General features: G+C 45.3%; 1 protein-coding gene across 2 annotated transcripts in view; it reads left to right on the top strand.

Annotated features, from left to right (window-relative positions):
- LOC110521786 (rho GTPase-activating protein SYDE2) overlaps positions 1-18,262 on the top strand; it is a 74,751-nt gene that overhangs the window by 28,408 nt on the left and 28,081 nt on the right. For both annotated transcript variants that reach the window (XM_036968810.1, XM_021599651.2), the window contains exon 2: positions 504-1,244. In XM_036968810.1, the coding sequence (XP_036824705.1) occupies positions 504-1,244 (741 nt within the window). The remainder of the gene's footprint in view (positions 1-503; positions 1,245-18,262) is intronic.

The following is an 18,262-nucleotide window of genomic DNA, read 5'->3' as shown; positions in this document are numbered from 1 at the left end:
AAAACATTTGTTTGGTCAAAATATACAACAGAAGAGGATATTGACAAAACACCCATTTCATTCTGACTGTCAGAAGTGAAATACAGCCGTGAGGAGAGATGGCGTGTTTGGTTTTCGAATAGTGTGTTTGTGGTTGAGTGTGAAAGAGAAAAGACACAATGTTATCCTCCCAAAGCAAATAGAATCATTTAATCAAATGTTGGGTTTAGGAAACAAGTGGGAGGCTATGATTCAACAGGTGGTGATAAGGGTTATAAAACAGCCTCCACAATTTCCACAGTGATAGTTGCCTGGATATCTCTTTGTGTGTTAGGGCTCCTGTATGAAGAGGCACAGGTAAGCAGATGGTTGCGTGAGATACTAGTGTTAGAATGCGTCCAAAATGGCACTATTTTCTCTACATAGTGCACTACTTTTGACCAGACAATAGGATGCCATTTCAGATGCAGCCTCAGTCTCTCCTGCTCTACAGTCTGACACGTCTCTCTCTCTCTCTCCTGCAGCTCTGATAGAAAATGACCACTCCTCCTTCTCCAACGGCCTTGATGTGGGCGGTGGCAAGGCTGTCGAGACGTCGCTATGGAGACCCCCGCTCAACACCATCACCGTCTCCAAGAAACGTAATTGGCTCCAGCAGAGCTCTGGGAGGCCGCGTCACGCCACGGACGAACCCCAGTACCTTCTGGGAGCAGAGGAATACAATGGACACGGAAATGCTCCACTCCCCCCTCTTAGCCCCTCCCCAGAGAACCTAAACCCTCCCGGGCCAACCCTATCTCACCCATTCCACCTACACCTGCCCCTCGTTAGAATGGGCCACGCCCGTGTGGCGCCTCGTTCCAGGTGTGTGGAACCGACTGAGGAGAATGATGCGGACGATGAGGGGGAGATCTGGTACAACCCCATCCCTGAGGATGAGGAACCAGAGCTGCATCACAGCCACAGACCCACTCCCACCCCCCAGGTCAGGCTGATGGTCCAGACACGGCCCCAGGGTCCTCACGTCCCCCAGACCCAGAGGAGGCCCAGCAGGGGAGAGGATGTTGGGGTCAGGCGGGCCCTGGAGGGATGCAGCCCTAACCTGGAGGGTGTGGGGGAGAGCATGGGTGGCGGAGGTGGAGAGCGGAGTCAGCAGGGGATTGCCATGCGTTGCATGGGGCCGTCTCTACATCTGCAAAGACAGATGCTGCTCGCGTGCAAACCTCAGGAGTGGCCAACCATTTCCAGCAGAGCCACAGCTACAGGTAAAGAACACGCTCTCTAGAATTCTAGGGCTACCTATTGTTTACACCCTCTTAAGCCAGCCCCACCCATATTTTTAAGGATTCAAATGTAACGTCATGTGCTAAACAGTGAGTAGTGTAGTAATAATTAAGACTAAAAGTGGTAGTAGATTACAATAAGGGAAAGTTCCAGGTGAACAGAAAGTTTCCAGATTAAAATATTTTATAAATATTACTTGTTATTGTTTTGGCCACTGCAGTTATCACAATTCAGGTCCACACGTCTTTCCAGAAACTCCGTAGTTGGTGAAGAAATGGTGCATGTAGTTGATGATTGCGCTGCTGCCTTTCCTGGATGACTATGCATTTATCATTAGCATTTTGACGTAGGTTCACGCCTTTATGTTGAAGAATGAGCGTAAATGACTACATTGCGTAAGTGGCCAGCTGAGGGCTCTCAGAGTGATTCTTGCGTAAAAGACAGAGGTAGTCATTTTTCCTCTCGCTCCTACTGAAAAGCCAATTGTCCCGGTTGATATATTATCGAATAGATATTTGAAAAACACCTTGAGGACTGATTATAAAAAACGTTTGCCATGTTTCTGTCGATATTATGGATATAATTTGGAGAAGAAAATTGCAGTTTTCGTGACCGTAATTTCCGGTGGATTTCTCAACATAACGTGACAAACAAACAGAGGTATTTTGGGTATAAAAATAATCTTTATGGAACGAAGAGACCATTTGCTGTCTAACTGGGAGTCTCGTCAGTGAAAACATCCGAAGATCAAAGATAAACGGTTCATTTGATTGCTATTCTGATTTTCGTGACCAAGCTTCCTGCTGCTAGCTGGACATAATGCTATGCTAGGCTATCGATACACTTACACAAACGATTGTCTTGCTTTGGCTGTAAAGCATAATTTCAAAATCTGAGACGACAGGGTGATTAACAAAAGGCTAAGCTGTGTTTCGCTGTATGTCACTTGTGATTTCATGAATATTCATATTTTCTAGTAAGATTATTTGGCCGTTGCGCTATGCTAATTAGTGTAGTTGATGACAATTCTCCCGGATCCGGGATGGGTAGTTCCAATTAATCAGTATAAAGGAGGAAATGTCACTTGTTGGGCAAAATCAAAGCTGTAATGCATCCTGATGTCTTTGTTTGCTGGTTCAGTAGGGGCCCCAGAGACAACTGCAGGTCTTGACAGGTGGTATTGCAGTCAACGACCATCTTCTAGTAGACAGACCACTCACTCTGAACAAGCAGGAGATGCTGCTCTTGCTTCCTCAGCTTGGCTGACTCGACAGTTTCTAGCAGATCTGAATACCTGATAGTTAAACCTCTGGCACTGCAAGCACAGGTCTGTACTGGGCTTAGTGCTTGAGATGTGGGGCAGCACTTTTCTCCACAGATTCCTGAAGGAAGAGACCCCACAACACATACCTCTGGTAATGCAATTGCATTATCCTCTGTGTAGTTGTTGAAGTTCACCACTTGCTACAAGGCCTCATGCCTCAGTTGTAATCAGTGCTTGCTTGGGCCAGCTCTCTTTTTGATGGGAGGCAGTAGACCATTCTCCTTGTATGACCGGTAAGAGGAGAGTCAGGCGTGTTCTACTGATGCTGAAAGACAAACTCCAGATACAAATATTTGAGCATTATTATACAATAGATGTGAAATGGCATTCTGAGATTGTGTATGAACCATGTTAGCTAGCAAGCCAGCCATCAAACTTCAGCTGGCTAGCTAACAGCAAGATTTAACTTGCAATGCAAACCGATTGTCATAGCTAGCTAAAGTAGGTTCAAACCACTAAAAAATGTCTTTACCTAAATCAGGGATTTCCTCATCGTCTGATTCATTTTCAGTCAGAGTCAGCATGGCACGATCGTCCTCCAGAAAGTCCATCACAACTTTTCCCTCTGACCTTTGTCGATAGCGCCTGATAAATTCAGGGCAGCGATGTTATTGAGAGCAGTAGCAACATATTTGCAGTTCTCCAGGGCTAACGTTATGTTTCAAAAAAATGCAGTAGAAAGGATGATCTACGCATAACGAGCAGCTCATTTTATAGACACATGCTACACCACAGATCAATCTGTACAAACTCATCTCTCGGCATGTCCAGCCCACTCATTATCTCAGCCAATGATGGCTAGCGGGAAGTTTGCTGTCTTTTTCTGTGGCTAAACCAACTACGCTCATAATTTAACAATTGTATTCGTATTTACAGATGGTATACACTTTTGTTAAGGCACATGAAAGTTCACTTGTTCGAGAAGGCATTTCTGCCAAAAAAAAAAAGATTTTGATAATATATTTTACGTTCAAATGTCTCTCCTGTGAAGTCGTGACTTACGACATACGCCTAGTTTCCTGAATCGGGCCACACATGTAGCTTAGACCCTATTTTACACAATCTGAGTTTGTGTTGTGCACACCATCGATTGAGACACAACATGCTCTTGATTACAGGGTGCATGTCATGTTTTGGCTGATACATTTATTAAAATGGGGGAAAAAAATACATTTCTACTTTCAAATGGTACCACAAGGATGGTTGGAGGTCCACACATAAGAGAATGTTGACTTGAATGGGAATATTGATTGTTTTAAATTATATTGTCAATCCTCCATAGGAAATCTTTTGAAATGAATCAATATAATTTATAGAAATGACCATGTAAGTTGACATTCAACGGTGAGTGGTCGGCAGCCATCTTTGTGGTAGTCATTAGAAGTTACAATTTCAATTCAACTTACATGTCAATGGTGTACCAGCTACATTGCAGTGGTCTGAAGGGATAGGTCCATTCTATTTTTATGATTAAAATGACACTGACCCTGTATTCAAGAGCATGTTGTGTCTCAACCGATGGCAGGAACAATACAAAAACCTCCGATATAGAGTATAAGCTACAAAGTTAGCAATTATGAAAAAAAATCTGAATTTACGCGTTTCCCGATCATATATGTTAAAGCAGGGGTTCCCAAACTTTTTGACCCACGACCCCATTTTGATATCTGAAAATTCTTGTGACCCCACCCATGTGAAATAAGGATGTACAGTACCAGTCAAAAGTTTGGACACACCTACTCATTCAAAGGTTTTTATTCATTTTGACTATTTTCTACATTGTAATAACACACATGGAATCATGTAGTAACCAAAAAAGCGTTAATCAAATCAAAATATATTTTAGATTCTTCAATGTAGCCACCCTTTGTCTTGATGACAACTTTGCACACTCTTGGCATTCCCTCAACTAGCTTCATGAGGTTGTCACCTGGAATGCTTTTCCGACATCCTTGATGGAGGGCTGAGCAATTGTTGGCTGCTTTTCCTTCCTTCATCAGACTAAAGATTTCCACCACTGCTTGTTTTTTTCTTATTATTGGTGTCGTTTAGTAGTGGTTTCTTTACAGCAATTTGACCATGAAGGCCTGATTCACACAGTCTCCTCTGAACAGTTGATGATGCTACTTGAACTCTGAAGCATTTATTTGGGCTGTAATTTCTGAGGCTGGTAACTCTAATGAACATCTTCTGCAGCAGAGGTAACTCTGGGTCTTCCTTTCCTGTGGTAGTCCTCATGAGAGGCAGTTTCATCATAGCACTTGATGTTTTTTGCGACTGCACTTGAAGAAACTTTCAAATGTATAAGAATTTTCCAGAGTGTCTGACTATGTCTTAAAGTAATGATGGACTGTCATTTCTACTTGCTTATTCGAGCTGTTCTTGCCTTAATATGGACTTGGTCTTTTACCAAATAGGGCTATCTTCTGTATGCCCCCATACTTTGTCACAACACAACTTATTGATTCAAACGCATTAAGAAGGGAATAAATTCCACAAATTAACTTTTAACAAGGCACACCTGTTAATCTCATGGAGCTGGTTGAGAGAATGCCAAGATTGTGCAAAGCTGTCAAGGCAAAGGGTGGCTACTTCGAATCTCATATTTGTTTAACACCTTGTTTTGGCCGGGGGGGGGGGTTGGTTTTCCCTCAGCCTACATCTCCAACGTTTACAAGACCATAGTCTTTGTGACATTCCTTCCAAAACAATGTGTTCTGAGGGGACATTCTCTCTGAACCTTTCTTTGTGAGAGTGAGTGACAACACAAGGCTTGACGGATGGATTGCAAATAGCTCGGCCAATAGGACAACAGCAAAATTCCGTCTCTCAGTGACACCACGTGCTGACCTTTTGGGGTGCTTCAGATTATCACAGTTGTCTGTAATGATTTCTGGCCCTCTGTGACCTTATCACATGTAAAATTTATGCAGTTATTAAAACAGAATTACAAAGCTGTAAAACATGATTGTAAATATGAGTTTCAGCATGATATAGATATGTGTGTGTGTCAAGCCTTGTGATGATTCCTTGCTGTCCCCAGTCCACCTGGTCGTGCTGCTGCTCCAGTTTCAACTGTTCTGCGGCTATGGAACCCTGACCTGTTTCCCAGACCTGTTTTCAACTCTCTAGAGACAGCAGGAGGGTAGAGATACTCTCAATGATCGGCTATGAAAAGCCAACTGACATTTACTCCTGAGGTGCTGACCTGTTGCACCCTCTACAACCACTGTGATTTATTATTATTTGACCCTGCTGATCATCTTTGAACATCTTGGCCATGTTCTGTAATAATCTCCACCTGGCACAGCCAGAAGAGGACTGGCCACCCCTCATAGCCTGGTTCCTCTCTAGGTTTCTTCCTAGGTTCTGGCCTTTTTGAGCCACCGTGCTTCTACACCTGTATTGCTTGCTGTTTAGGGATTTTCGGCTGCTTTTCTGTACAGCACTTTGTGACATCAGATGATGTAAGAAGGGCTTTATAACTACATTTGATTGATTGATAAATATGTAGTCTATGTTTTGGCGTCAAACTGGTGGCAGATGTGGGGAGGAAAATCTATAGGTGGAAGAGTTTTAGAGTTAATTGAAAATAAAGCCATTAATTAGGCTATTTTCTCTTGAACCAAATGGTCAACAAGACACAATAAGTTGCATGGACTCACTCTCTGTGCAATGATAGTGTTTATAAGTATTTTTGAATGACTACCTCACCTCTGTACACGCATACAAAAGACCAGGGAGGTTTCCAATGCCTCGTAAAGAAGGACACCTATTGGTAAATGGGTAAAAAAAAAAAAAAAAGTAGACATTGAATATCCCTTTGAGCATGGTGCAGTTATTAATTACTCTTTTGGTGGTGTATCAATACACCCTGTCAATAGAAAGGCACTGCCGTCTATCCTAACTCATTTGTCGGAGAGGAAGGAAACCGCCCAGTGATTTCACCATGAGGCCACTGGTGACTTTAAAACAGTTACACAGTTTAATGGCTGTGATAGAAGAAACCTGAGGATGGATGAACACTATTGTGGTTACGCCACAATACTAACCTAAATGACAAAGCGAAAAGAAGGAAGCCTGTACAGAATAAAAACATGCACCCTGTTTGCAACAAGGCACTCAATTTAAACTGCAAAAAACCTGTCAAAGCAATTAACTTTTAGTCCTGAATACAAAGTGTTATGTTTGGGGCAAATCTAATGTAACACATTACTGAGCACCACTCCTCATATTTTCAAGTATAGTGGAGCTGCATCATGTTATTGGTATTCCTGTAATAATGAAGGACTGGGGAGTTTTTCAGGATAAAAAGAAACAGAATGGAGCTAAGAACAGGCGAAATTCATGAGGAAAACCTGGTTCAGTCTGCTTTCCACCAGACACTGGGAGATTAATTCACCTTTCAGCAGGACAATAACCTAAAACACAAGGCCAAATCTACACTGGAGTTGCTTACCATGAAGACAGTGAATGTTCCTGAGTGGCCGAGTTACAGTTTTGACTTAAATCTGCTTAAATATATGACAAGAAGAAGATATATTTGTGTTTTATTTTTAATTAGTTGTTTACGACTGTTAAGAGGTTCTTACACTGACAGAGTATTTTGTTGATCGTTGATGAAAAATTACATTATTTTAATCCCACTTTGTAACACAGTAAAAAGTCAAGGGGTGTGAATACTTTATGAAGGCAATGTATGAATACATTTTTTAAAAGTTATTCAAGTGTAAATAAACAAAGTTACCATAGATTGCCATATATTTCCTGTTAATTGCCAAAATTACTGACGATTCCAGTAACTTTGGTAAATTACCGGTAGCTTTGCAACCCTAGCTCTGATTAACGTGGCCAGGTCTCTGTAAAGTGGTAAAGATACTCCCATAATCCTTTGGGATGTATCTGGAGCTGACTGCTCCATCTAAATGTGACACTAACAGAAGGGAGTGGCAGGGTGACAGGTTTTGTTTTGGGTTTGCAGGAGGACAATGCATCATACGTGTCCCTGATTTAAGCAGGGGGTGCTACTAGCTGGTTGGTGAGGGATGTGGGGAGGTTGAGGACGTAATTTAAAAAGACATGTCTAATGTGCTGTGTTCTTCGCCTCTTATCTGTGATTGACTGACTGGACTATTTGGTCATGTAATGTTTCCACTCCTCTCCCCGCAGGGAGTAATGGAGACCTGTCACTCAATCTACTACGGGTCGCAGGCTATGTAAACAGAGGAGCAGGGAAAGACAGGGGAGTGGAGTAGTAAGGTCACTGCTTTCAGTAATGCCAGATTCGTCCCCATGCAGCCTGTAAAAGAAGGCCTAGATTAGAATAAAATAGGGAGAGAGGAACCATGATGTCCTCCTCTTCCAGGTTTTTGTGATGCCTACATCCTTTCAAACTCATCTTCCTCCTCTTCTCCTATAAAGTCTCAATATCCCTTCTTCACTTTGTGCCAAACCTATGAAGAGGACAGAAGCTACTTTATTACAACTGGCTAAAAATGGATAACGCTTTGTATTGGCTCGAAATAATGTCTGTTGAATAATAATGTATTTGTGCACGTTAGATTAGAACACAAGACCCTTTATCTCTCCGTCTGTCCAGCTGGTTGGTTCGTTTTCCTAACCGGATACACCCTTAGACTCTTTGCTGAATGCTGTGTTTGTATAGAGGATAATGATTGATGGACTATAGAGCACATTTAGAGGCAAAGTGTTCCCTTAGCGCCTGGATGGGAATCTGGTAGTTGGACCGATGGGGTCATATGTGGTCAGCTCTATTTTTATGGTTGTTTTGATTGGATCAGTCAGCAAAAGTGCAGTACTGTAGTAAATTAATGATAATTTCATGAATTTTGAAAATCGACGAACACACACACAAATACACTTGTGCATGCACGTATGCACATGCACGCACACACACACACACACACTGTTACTGGAGATAGAGGAGGTGTGGGCTGAGATTAAATTCCTGTTGTAGTAGCTTCCTTAGCCTACATCGAGAGCAGGACAAGCTGCGTTGGCAGGTAGCCATGTTGCTGTGCAAATGAGACCAGGAAGAGACTGCCTGCATGCCTGGTTATTGTTGCACCCCAATTGGCACTTTGGTCAAAAGTAGTGCAATATATAGGGAAAACGGTGCCATTTCGGACGCAGTCTATGTTAGCAGGGGTTTGGTCACCATTGTAATGAAATGCCTTCGGGGTCCTGAAAGGAATCCAGCACTGAATGATTTAGAGCACAAGGAGAGCCACCAATAGAGTAGAATCTCTCGCTGCATCCCAAATGGCATCCTATTCCTTATACACAGATGTTGGATCTTAATTTGATCCTTCTTCTGTTGCTGAGAACTTTCATGCACAGCCGGAAATGGAAACGTGTGTGTTCAAGGTTTAAAAAGGCTTCTAAAGTTTGAAATTTCCATTTAAAAATGTCAGAATTGATTTGCCCTAATGGAAAATGTATCAACCCCTTCAAAAAATGTCCATTTAACTATAGCCCACATAGTAATTCACATTTTGCTGTAGGATTATTTTCCTGCTGTGGCAAACGATTATTTGTCCTGCAAACTATTATTTTCCAAATTGGAGTTACTCCAATTATTCTCTGCAGATCCTCTCAAGCCCTGTCAGGTTGGATGGGGAGCGTCGCTGCACAGCTATTTTCAGGTCTTTCCAGAGATGTTCGACCGGGTTCAAGTCCGGACTCTGGCTGAACCACTCAAGGACATTCAGAGACTTGTTACGAAGCCACTCCTGTGTCGTCTTGGCGGTGTGCTTAGGGTTGTTGTCCTATTGAAAGGTGAATTTCACCCCAGTCTGAGGTCCTGAGCGCTCTGGAGCAGGGTTTCATCAAGGATCTCTCTGCTCCATTCATCTTTGCCTTGATCCTGACTAGTCTCACACTCCCTGCCACTGAAAAATATCCCCACAGCATGATGCTGCTACCACCATGCTTCACCCTAGGGATGGTGCAAGGTTTCCTCCAGACGTGATGCTTGGCATTCATGCCAAAGAGTTTGTGATACAGTGAAATAATCTGTCTGTAAACAATTGTTGGAAAAATGACTTGTGTCATGCACACAGTAGATGCCCGGACCGACTTGCCTAAACTATAGTTTGTTAACAAGACATTTGTGGAGTGATTGAAAAACTAGTTTGAATGACTGAGCAAAAATATAAATGCAACATGTAAAGTGTTCCATATTTTATGAGCTGAAATAAAACATCTCAAATTTTCCAGACCCACAAAAAGCTTATTTCTCTAAAATGTTGTACACACATTTGTTTACATCCCTGTTAGTGTGCATTTCTCCTTTGCCAAGATAATCCATCCACATGACATGTGTGGCATATCAATAAGTTGATTTAACAGCATGATTGTCACGTGCGTGAATGAGGACCCAAAAGCGAATTAACAAACAGAGTTTCTTTAATGATGAACACACGTGGGCTCAGATGGACAGGTAGATTCCGACAGGACAAGGTTGCAGCAAACACGATGATAGTCTGGTTCAGGCATGAGACACACAAACAAGAATCCGACAAAGACAGGAGCAGAAACAGAGAGAGATATAGGGACCTAATCAGAGGGAAAAAGGGAACAGGTGGGAAAAGGGGTGAATGAGGTAGTCAGAGAAGACAAGGAACAGCTGGGGGAAAGAGGGACAGAAACGGTAACCTAGTACGACCAGCAGAGGGAGACAGGGTGAAAGGAAAGGACAGAAACAAGACACAACATGACAATACATGACAGTACCCCCCCACTCACCGAGCGCCTCCTGGCGCACTCGAGGAGGAAACCTGGCGGCAACGGAGGAAATCCTCGATCAGCGCACGGTCCAGCACGTCCCGAGAGGGAACCCAACTCCTCTCCTCAGGACCGTACCCCTCCCAATCTACGAGGTACTGGTGACCACGGCCCCGAGGACGCATGTCCAAAATCCTACGGACCCTGTAGATGGGTGCGCCCTCGACAAGGATGGGGGGGGGGGGGGGAAGACGAGCGGGGGCGCGAAGAACGGGCTTGATACAGGAGACATGGAAGACCGGGTGGACGCGACGAAGGTATCGCGGAAGAAGAAGTCGAACTGCGACAGGATTAATGACCCGAGAAATACGGAACGGACCAATGAACCGCGGGGTCAACTTGCGAGAAGCCGTCTTAAGGGGAAGGTTCTGAGTGGAGAGCCAAACTCTCTGACCGCGACAATATCTAGGACTCTTAGTTCTACGCTTATTAGCAGCCCTCACAGTCTGCGTCCTATAACGGCAAAGTGCAGACCTGACCCTCTTCCAGGTGCGCTCGCAACGTTGGACAAAAGCCTGAGCGGAGGGGACGCTGGACTCGGCGAACTGAGATGAGAACAGCGGAGGCTGATACCCGAGGCTACTCTGAAAAGGAGATAGCCCGGTCGCAGACGAAGGAAGCGAGTTGTGGGCGTATTCTGCCCAGGGGAGCTGTTCTGACCAAGACGCAGGGTTGCGAAAAGAAAGACTGCGTAAGATGCGACCAATAGTCTGATTGGCCCGTTCTGCTTGACCGTTAGACTGGGGGTGAAAGCCGGAAGAGAGACTGACGGAAGCCCCAATCAAACGGCAAAACTCCCTCCAAAATTGAGACGTGAATTGCGGACCTCTGTCCGAAACGACGTCTGACGGAAGGCCATGAATTCTGAAAACATTCTCGATGATGATTTGTGCCGTCTCTTTAGCAGAAGGAAGCTTAGCAAGGGGAATGAAATGAGCCGCCTTAGAGAACCTATCGACAACCGTAAGAATAACAGTCTTCCCCGCTGACGAAGGCAGTCCGGTGACAAAATCTAAGGCGATGTGAGACCACGGTCGAGAGGGAATGGGAAGCGGCCTGAGACGGCCGGCAGGAGGGGAGTTACCGGACTTAGTCTGCGCGCAGACCGAACAAGCAGCCACGAAACGACGCGTGTCATGCTCCCGGGTGGGCCACCAAAAACGCTGGCGAATGGAAGCAAGCGTACCCCGAACGCCAGGGTGGCCGGCTAACTTGGCAGAGTGAGCCCACTGAAGAACGGCCAGACGAGTAGGAACGGGAACGAAAAGAAGGTTCCTAGGACAAGCGCGCGGCGACGGAGTGTGAGTGAGCGCTTGCTTTACCTGCCTCTCAATTCCCCAGACAGTCAACCCGACAACACGCCCCTCAGGGAGAATCCCCTCGGGGTCAGTGGAGGCTACTGAAGAACTGAAGAGACGAGATAAAGCATCAGGCTTGGTGTTCTTAGAGCCCGGACGATAAGAAATCACGAACTCGAAACGAGCGAAAAACAGCGCCCAACGCGCCTGACGCGCATTAAGTCGTTTGGCAGAACGGATGTACTCAAGGTTCCTATGGTCAGTCCAAACGACAAAAGGAACGGTCGCCCCCTCCAACCACTGTCGCCATTCGCCTAGGGCTAACCGGATGGCGAGCAGTTCGCGGTTTCCCACATCATAGTTACGTTCCGACGGCGACAGGCGATGAGAAAAATACGCGCATGGGTGGACCTTGTCGTCAGAGAGGGAGCGCTGAGAAAGAATGGCTCCCACGCCCACCTCTGACGCGTCAACCTCGACAACGAACTGTCTAGAGACGTCAGGTGTAACAAGGATAGGAGCGGATGTAAAACGATTCTTGAGGAGATCAAAAGCTCCCTGGGCGGAAACGGACCACTTAAAGCACGTCTTGACAGAAGTAAGGGCTGTGAGAGGAGCTGCCACCTGACCGAAATTACGGATGAAACGACGATAGAAGTTCGCGAAGCCGAGAAAGCGCTGCAGCTCGACGCGTGACTTAGGGACGGGCCAATCAATGACAGCTTGGACCTTAGCGGGATCCATCTTAATGCCTTCAGCGGAAATAACAGAACCGAGAAATGTGACGGAGGAGGCATGAAAAGTGCACTTCTCAGCCTTCACAAAAAGACAATTCTCTAAAAGGCGCTGGAGGACACGTCAAACGTGCTGAACATGAATCTGGAGTGACGGTGAAAAAATCAGGATATCGTCAAGGTAAACGAAAACAAAGATGTTCAGCATGTCTCTCAGGACATCATTGACTAATGCCTGAAAGACAGCTGGAGCGTTAGCGAGGCCGAAAGGAAGAACCCGGTATTCAAAGTGCCCTAACGGAGTGTTAAACGCCGTCTTCCACTCGTCCCCCTCCCTGATGCGCACGAGATGGTAAGCGTTACGAAGGTCCAACTTAGTGAAAAACCTGGCTCCCTGCAGGATCTCGAAGGCTGAAGACATAAGAGGAAGCGGATAACGATTCTTCACTGTTATGTCATTCAGCCCTCGATAATCTATGCAGGGGCGCAGAGACCCGTCCTTCTTCTTGACAAAAAAAAACCCCGCTCCGGCGGGAGAGGAGGAGGGGACTATGGTACCGGCGTCAAGAGCTACAGACAAATAATCTTCGAGAGCCTTACGTTCGGGAGCCGACAGAGTGTATAGTCTACCCCGGGGGGGAGTGGTTCCCGGAAGGAGATCAATACTACAATCATACGACCGGTGTGGAGGAAGAGAGGTGGCCCTGGACCGACTGAACACCGTGCGCAGATCGTGATATTCCTCCGGCACCCCTGTCAAATCACCAGGCTCCTCCTGTGAAGAAGAGACAGAGGAAACAGGAGGGATAGCAAACATTAAACATTTCACATGACAAGAGACGTTCCAGGAGAGGATAGAATTACTAGACCAATTAATGGAAGGATTATGACAAACTAGCCAGGGATGGCCCAAAACAACAGGTGTAAAAGGTGAACGAAAAATTAAAAAAGAAATGGTTTCGCTATGATTACCAGAAACAGTGAGGGTTAAAGGTAGCGTCTCACGCTGAATCCTGGGGAGAGGACTACCATCCAGGGCGAACAAGGCCGTGGGCTCCCTTAACTGTCTGAGAGGAATGTCATGTTCCCGAGCCCAGGTCTCGTCCATAAAACAGCCCTCCGCCCCAGAGTCTATTAAGGCACTGCAGGAAGCTGACGAACCGGTCCAGCGTAGATGGACCGACAAGGTAGTGCAGGATCTTGAAGGAGAGACAGGAGTAGTAGCGCTCACCAGTAGCCCTCCGCTTACTGATGAGCTCTGGCTTTTACTGGACATGAAGTGACAAAATGACCAGCAGAACCGCAATAGAGACAGAGGCGGTTGGTGATTCTCCGTTCCCTCTCCTTAGTCGAGATGCGGATACCTCCCAGCTGCATAGGCTCAGCTCCCGAGCCGGCAGAGGAAGATGGTAGTGATGCGGAGAGGGGGGCAACGGAGAACGCGAGCTCCTTTCCACGAGCTCGGTGACGAAGATCAACCCGTCGCTCAATGCGAATAGCGAGTTCAATCAAGGAATCCACGCTGGAAGGAACCTCCCGGGAGAGAATCTCATCCTTTACCTCTGCGCGGAGACCCTCCAGAAAACGAGCGAGCAAAGCCGGCTCGTTCCAGCCACTGGAGGCAGCAAGAGTGCGAAACTCAATAGAGTAGTCTGTTATGGATCGATTACCTTGACATAGGGAAGACAGGGCCCTGGAAGCCTCCTCCCCAAAAACAGATCGATCAAAAACCCGTATCATCTCCTCCTTAAAGTCCTGATACTGGTTAGTACACTCAGCCCTTGCCTCCCAGATTGCCGTGCCCCACTCACGAGCCCGTCCAGTAAGGAGAGATATGACGTAGGCGACACGAGCAGTGCTCCTGGCGTAAGTGTTGGGCTGGAGAGAAAACACAATATCACACTGGGTGAGGAACAAGCGGCATTCAGTGGGCTCCCCAGAGTAACACGGCGGGTTATTGATTCTGGGCTCCGGAGATTCGAAAGCCCTGGAAGTGGCCGGTGGATCGAGGCGGAGATGGTGAACCTGTTCTGTGAGGTTGGAGACTTGGGTGGCCAGGGTCTCAACGGCATGTCGAGCAGCAGACAATTCCTGCTCGTGTCTGCCTAGCATCGCTCCCTGGATCTCGACGGCTGAGTGGAGAGGATCCGAAGTCGCTGGGTCCATTCTTGGTCGGATTCTTCTGTCACGTGCGTGAATGAGGACCCAAAAGCGAATTAACAAACAGAGTTTCTTTAATGATGAACACACGTGGGCTCAGATGGACAGGTAGATTCCGACAGGACAGGACAAGGTTGCAGCAAACACGATGATAGTCTGGTTCAGGCATGAGACACACAAACAAGAATCCGACAAAGACAGGAGCAGAAACAGAGAGAGATATAGGGACCTAATCAGAGGGAAAAAGGGAACAGGTGGGAAAAGGGGTGAATGAGGTAGTCAGAGAAGACAAGGAACAGCTGGGGTAAAGAGGGACAGAAACGGTAACCTAGTATGACCAGCAGAGGGAGACAGGGTGAAAGGAAAGGACAGAAACAAGACACAACATGACAATACATGACAATGATTATTACACAGGTGCTGTGCTGGGAACAATAAAAGGCCACTCTAAAATGTGCAGTTTTGTCATACAACACAATGCCACAGATGTCTCAAGGGAGTAGGCAATTTGCATAATGACTGCAGGAATGTCTACCAGAGCTGTTGCCAGAATATTAAATGTTAATTTATCTACCATAAGCCTCCTCCATCGTCATTTTAGGGAATTAGGCAGTATATCCAACCAGCCTCACAAATCTAGACCACATAGTGCTTTGTATTCAGGACATTAAGTTATTTTTTTTGCCATATTTTTGCAGTTCAGGACATAAAGTTAATTTCTTTCAGTTTTACTTTAGTGCCTTATTGCAAACAGGATGCATGTTTTGGAATATTTTTATTCTGTACAGGCTTCCTCCTTTTCATTCTGTCATTTAGGTTAGTATTGTGGAGTAACTATAATGTTGTTGATCCATCCTCAGTTTTCTCCTATCACAGCCAATGAACTCTGTAACGGTTTTAAAGTCACCATTGGCCTCATGGTGGTGGCTGAGCTGTTTCCCCTGAGCTGTTTCCACTTTGACATTATGGGGTATTGTGCGTAGGCCAGACACAAAATCTCCATTTAATCCATTTGAAATTTAGGCTGTAACACAAGAAAATGTGGAAAAAAGTCAAGGGTTATAAATACATATATATATTTTGATGGCAACGCGTAGAATTGCAGGAAATTTGCATTAAACTGTATCATGGTATCTCCACCACATGGCAAAATGTGTAGAAGTACAGGAAAAACTTTAAAACAGATTAATATTGTCACTGCGGCCAGGAGGAGGGCCTCTAAAATGTTAGGTTGGCGACTGCACCATTGGCCACACCCATGGCCACGCCCACCACCTAAGCACCATTTTTATTCCGGAAAAAAACCTGCACACACACACACACAGTCCTTCGAAAATAAACAGACCGTTCCCTCTCTTAGCAGCTGTCTGGGCCCAGAACATTGTTACAGGCAATCAAGCCAAGGGACATAAATTCCTGCTCTTTGTGAGAGGTGTCAGTGGCAGGCTGCCTGGGGTCGGCCTGGGGGTCACAGAGGGTACGGGGGCGAGGGGTATGGGGGGGGGGGGGGGGTGACACTGGTCACTCAGCTCCGGTTCCAGCGGGTGGAATGCAACCTGTCGCCCTTTGACCTTATGAACATGACCCCACGATGTTAAGTATCAAACAGTGCCCCTGAATATCAGGTAGAGGGTGTCGGTGTCTTTCCTTCTGTCTCTGCTGTTGCCAGAGGGTAAATGGCTACAGAAGAGAGCTGTGAGGGAACTATGGAAAACAGCACAGTAGTGATTTGTTTTTTAGGTAATATTATTATACTTGGTAAATGTTATATCCACCTGATTTGACCCGGTTGGCTGTTGTGGATGAGGGTTCTGTTTATACCATTAGATTTTGGATAATTGCCGAAGACATTTCCACATCATGTCCTAATCTGAAAACAGATTTCAAATAAGACAATGATTTTGAACAGACACTTAACACGTTTTTTTTCTTATGGGGGAATTATGAAACGGTTAGTTTTGGGTACGCAGTCTGATTGGTCAAACGTGCGTTTCAGTGTGAGTCGTGAGTTTGGCCAAACCTAAACCTCAATATCTGGGACATGGCCCAACTTTAGATGTTGTTTGGCACTTCTTCCAGAGGCTTTTCCCCACTCTCTGTGTTGGTGTTTGTTATTGTGATGAAGCACTAGCTGACAGGGAAGTATGTTCAGCAGCCAGAGGAAAAGGAAGGGAGCCTAAACATGGTTTATTATGGAATGTCAGAACACCCCCTTTCACTGGCCAGGCCTCTGAATCTCAGGACAAGGGGTGCTTTTGTCCCCCCCATACTCCATACCTCCTCCTTTGCACCTCTCCATGCATGCAGCAACCCACCCTGCACTATTCTTTCCCCCATGTTACCCCTTTTCTACAGCCTCTGACACCTCCTCTGGCCCCTCCTTGCCTCCTTCTTACCCCTCTGCCCATTCCCTGCCTCCCTCTTACCCCTCCTCTGCCCATTCCCTGCCTCCCTCTTAAGGCGTCCCATCCAAAACAGTTAGAAACATTCTGTGCATATGCCATTTTGTGCCGTTTTTTTTTCTCGTTTTGGTCTTCGGTAAGGTTTTTTTTGGCTGCACACTACATTTTTTCTCAAGGCAAGACGAATTTCGGAGCTAAAGTCTACGCCCTTTCGTCGGTCAACAGTAGGGGTTCTTCAATTAAATATTTATTGTCATTCAACAACAGATGACTCGTTTTCATGCACATTTTTTCACTTGAGAAATACTGCACCAAACATTTTAGTCCGATTGTCAAACACGTCAAAATGAATGACAGATTTCTTGAGTTACGGTATCTTAGATTAATTCAGACTATTTTGAGGAAGAGTATACAGGCCCACAGAGTCTCATGATGGACAAACAGTACTGTTGCTGCTTTGTCTCTTTTTTTCAAGTGAAGGTCTTTTAAGGGAGTATGGAGCACACTCGTTCGGTTCGCCTAACCGAGTTCAGCTAGGCGCCAGCCGAACCAAAGCATGCAAAGCTTTTATCCCTCACCAGAATAGCACAGCAGGCCTCTCTGAAAATAGAGCAGGGGATGTTGTCATCTTCTCTAAAAAATGTTACTCTCATCTCTCTTACTCTCTTTTACTCCTATTCCCTCTCTCTATATTGCTCTCCTACTTTATCTTGCCTCTTTTTCTCACCCTCTTTCTGACTCCCTCTCTCTCCCTCTGCTTTGCTCTCTTTCAGTGATTAGCCAATATAATGACTCCTTTGTCTCAGCACTGTGGAGGAACTTGCAGTTTGAAAACAGAAAAATGGAATGATGCACACGTGAGAACTGTAAAGAGAGAATCGGCACATTGTAGCCTGTTTTCAAGTGATTTAATGTCTTATTTTCAACTGTAAAAGATTTGTGCCCAGAAAGTAATGCAATGTTAAAGAAATTAAATCAAGTTTTTTGTTTTACCTGTACTAGTTATTGACTGTCTTCGGAGGCCATGAATGTAGATACTAGCACTGCAGTGCACCAAATCAAACACTGGTGAGTGTTTTAGGTTCTGTACAATATACTGTGCCTTCGGAAAGTATTCAGATACCTTGACTTTTTTCACATTTTGTTGCTTTACAGCTTTATTCTAAAATGTGTTAAATCGTTTTTTTCCATCATCAATCTATACACAATACCCTATAATGACAAAGCAAGAACAGGTTTTAGAAATGTTGCTAATTTATAAAAACTGAAATATCA

Source organism: Oncorhynchus mykiss, chromosome 30 (genome assembly GCF_013265735.2).
Source record: "Oncorhynchus mykiss isolate Arlee chromosome 30, USDA_OmykA_1.1, whole genome shotgun sequence".
NCBI lineage: Eukaryota > Metazoa > Chordata > Actinopteri > Salmoniformes > Salmonidae > Oncorhynchus > Oncorhynchus mykiss.
This window is presented reverse-complemented; position numbering and strand designations above follow the sequence as displayed.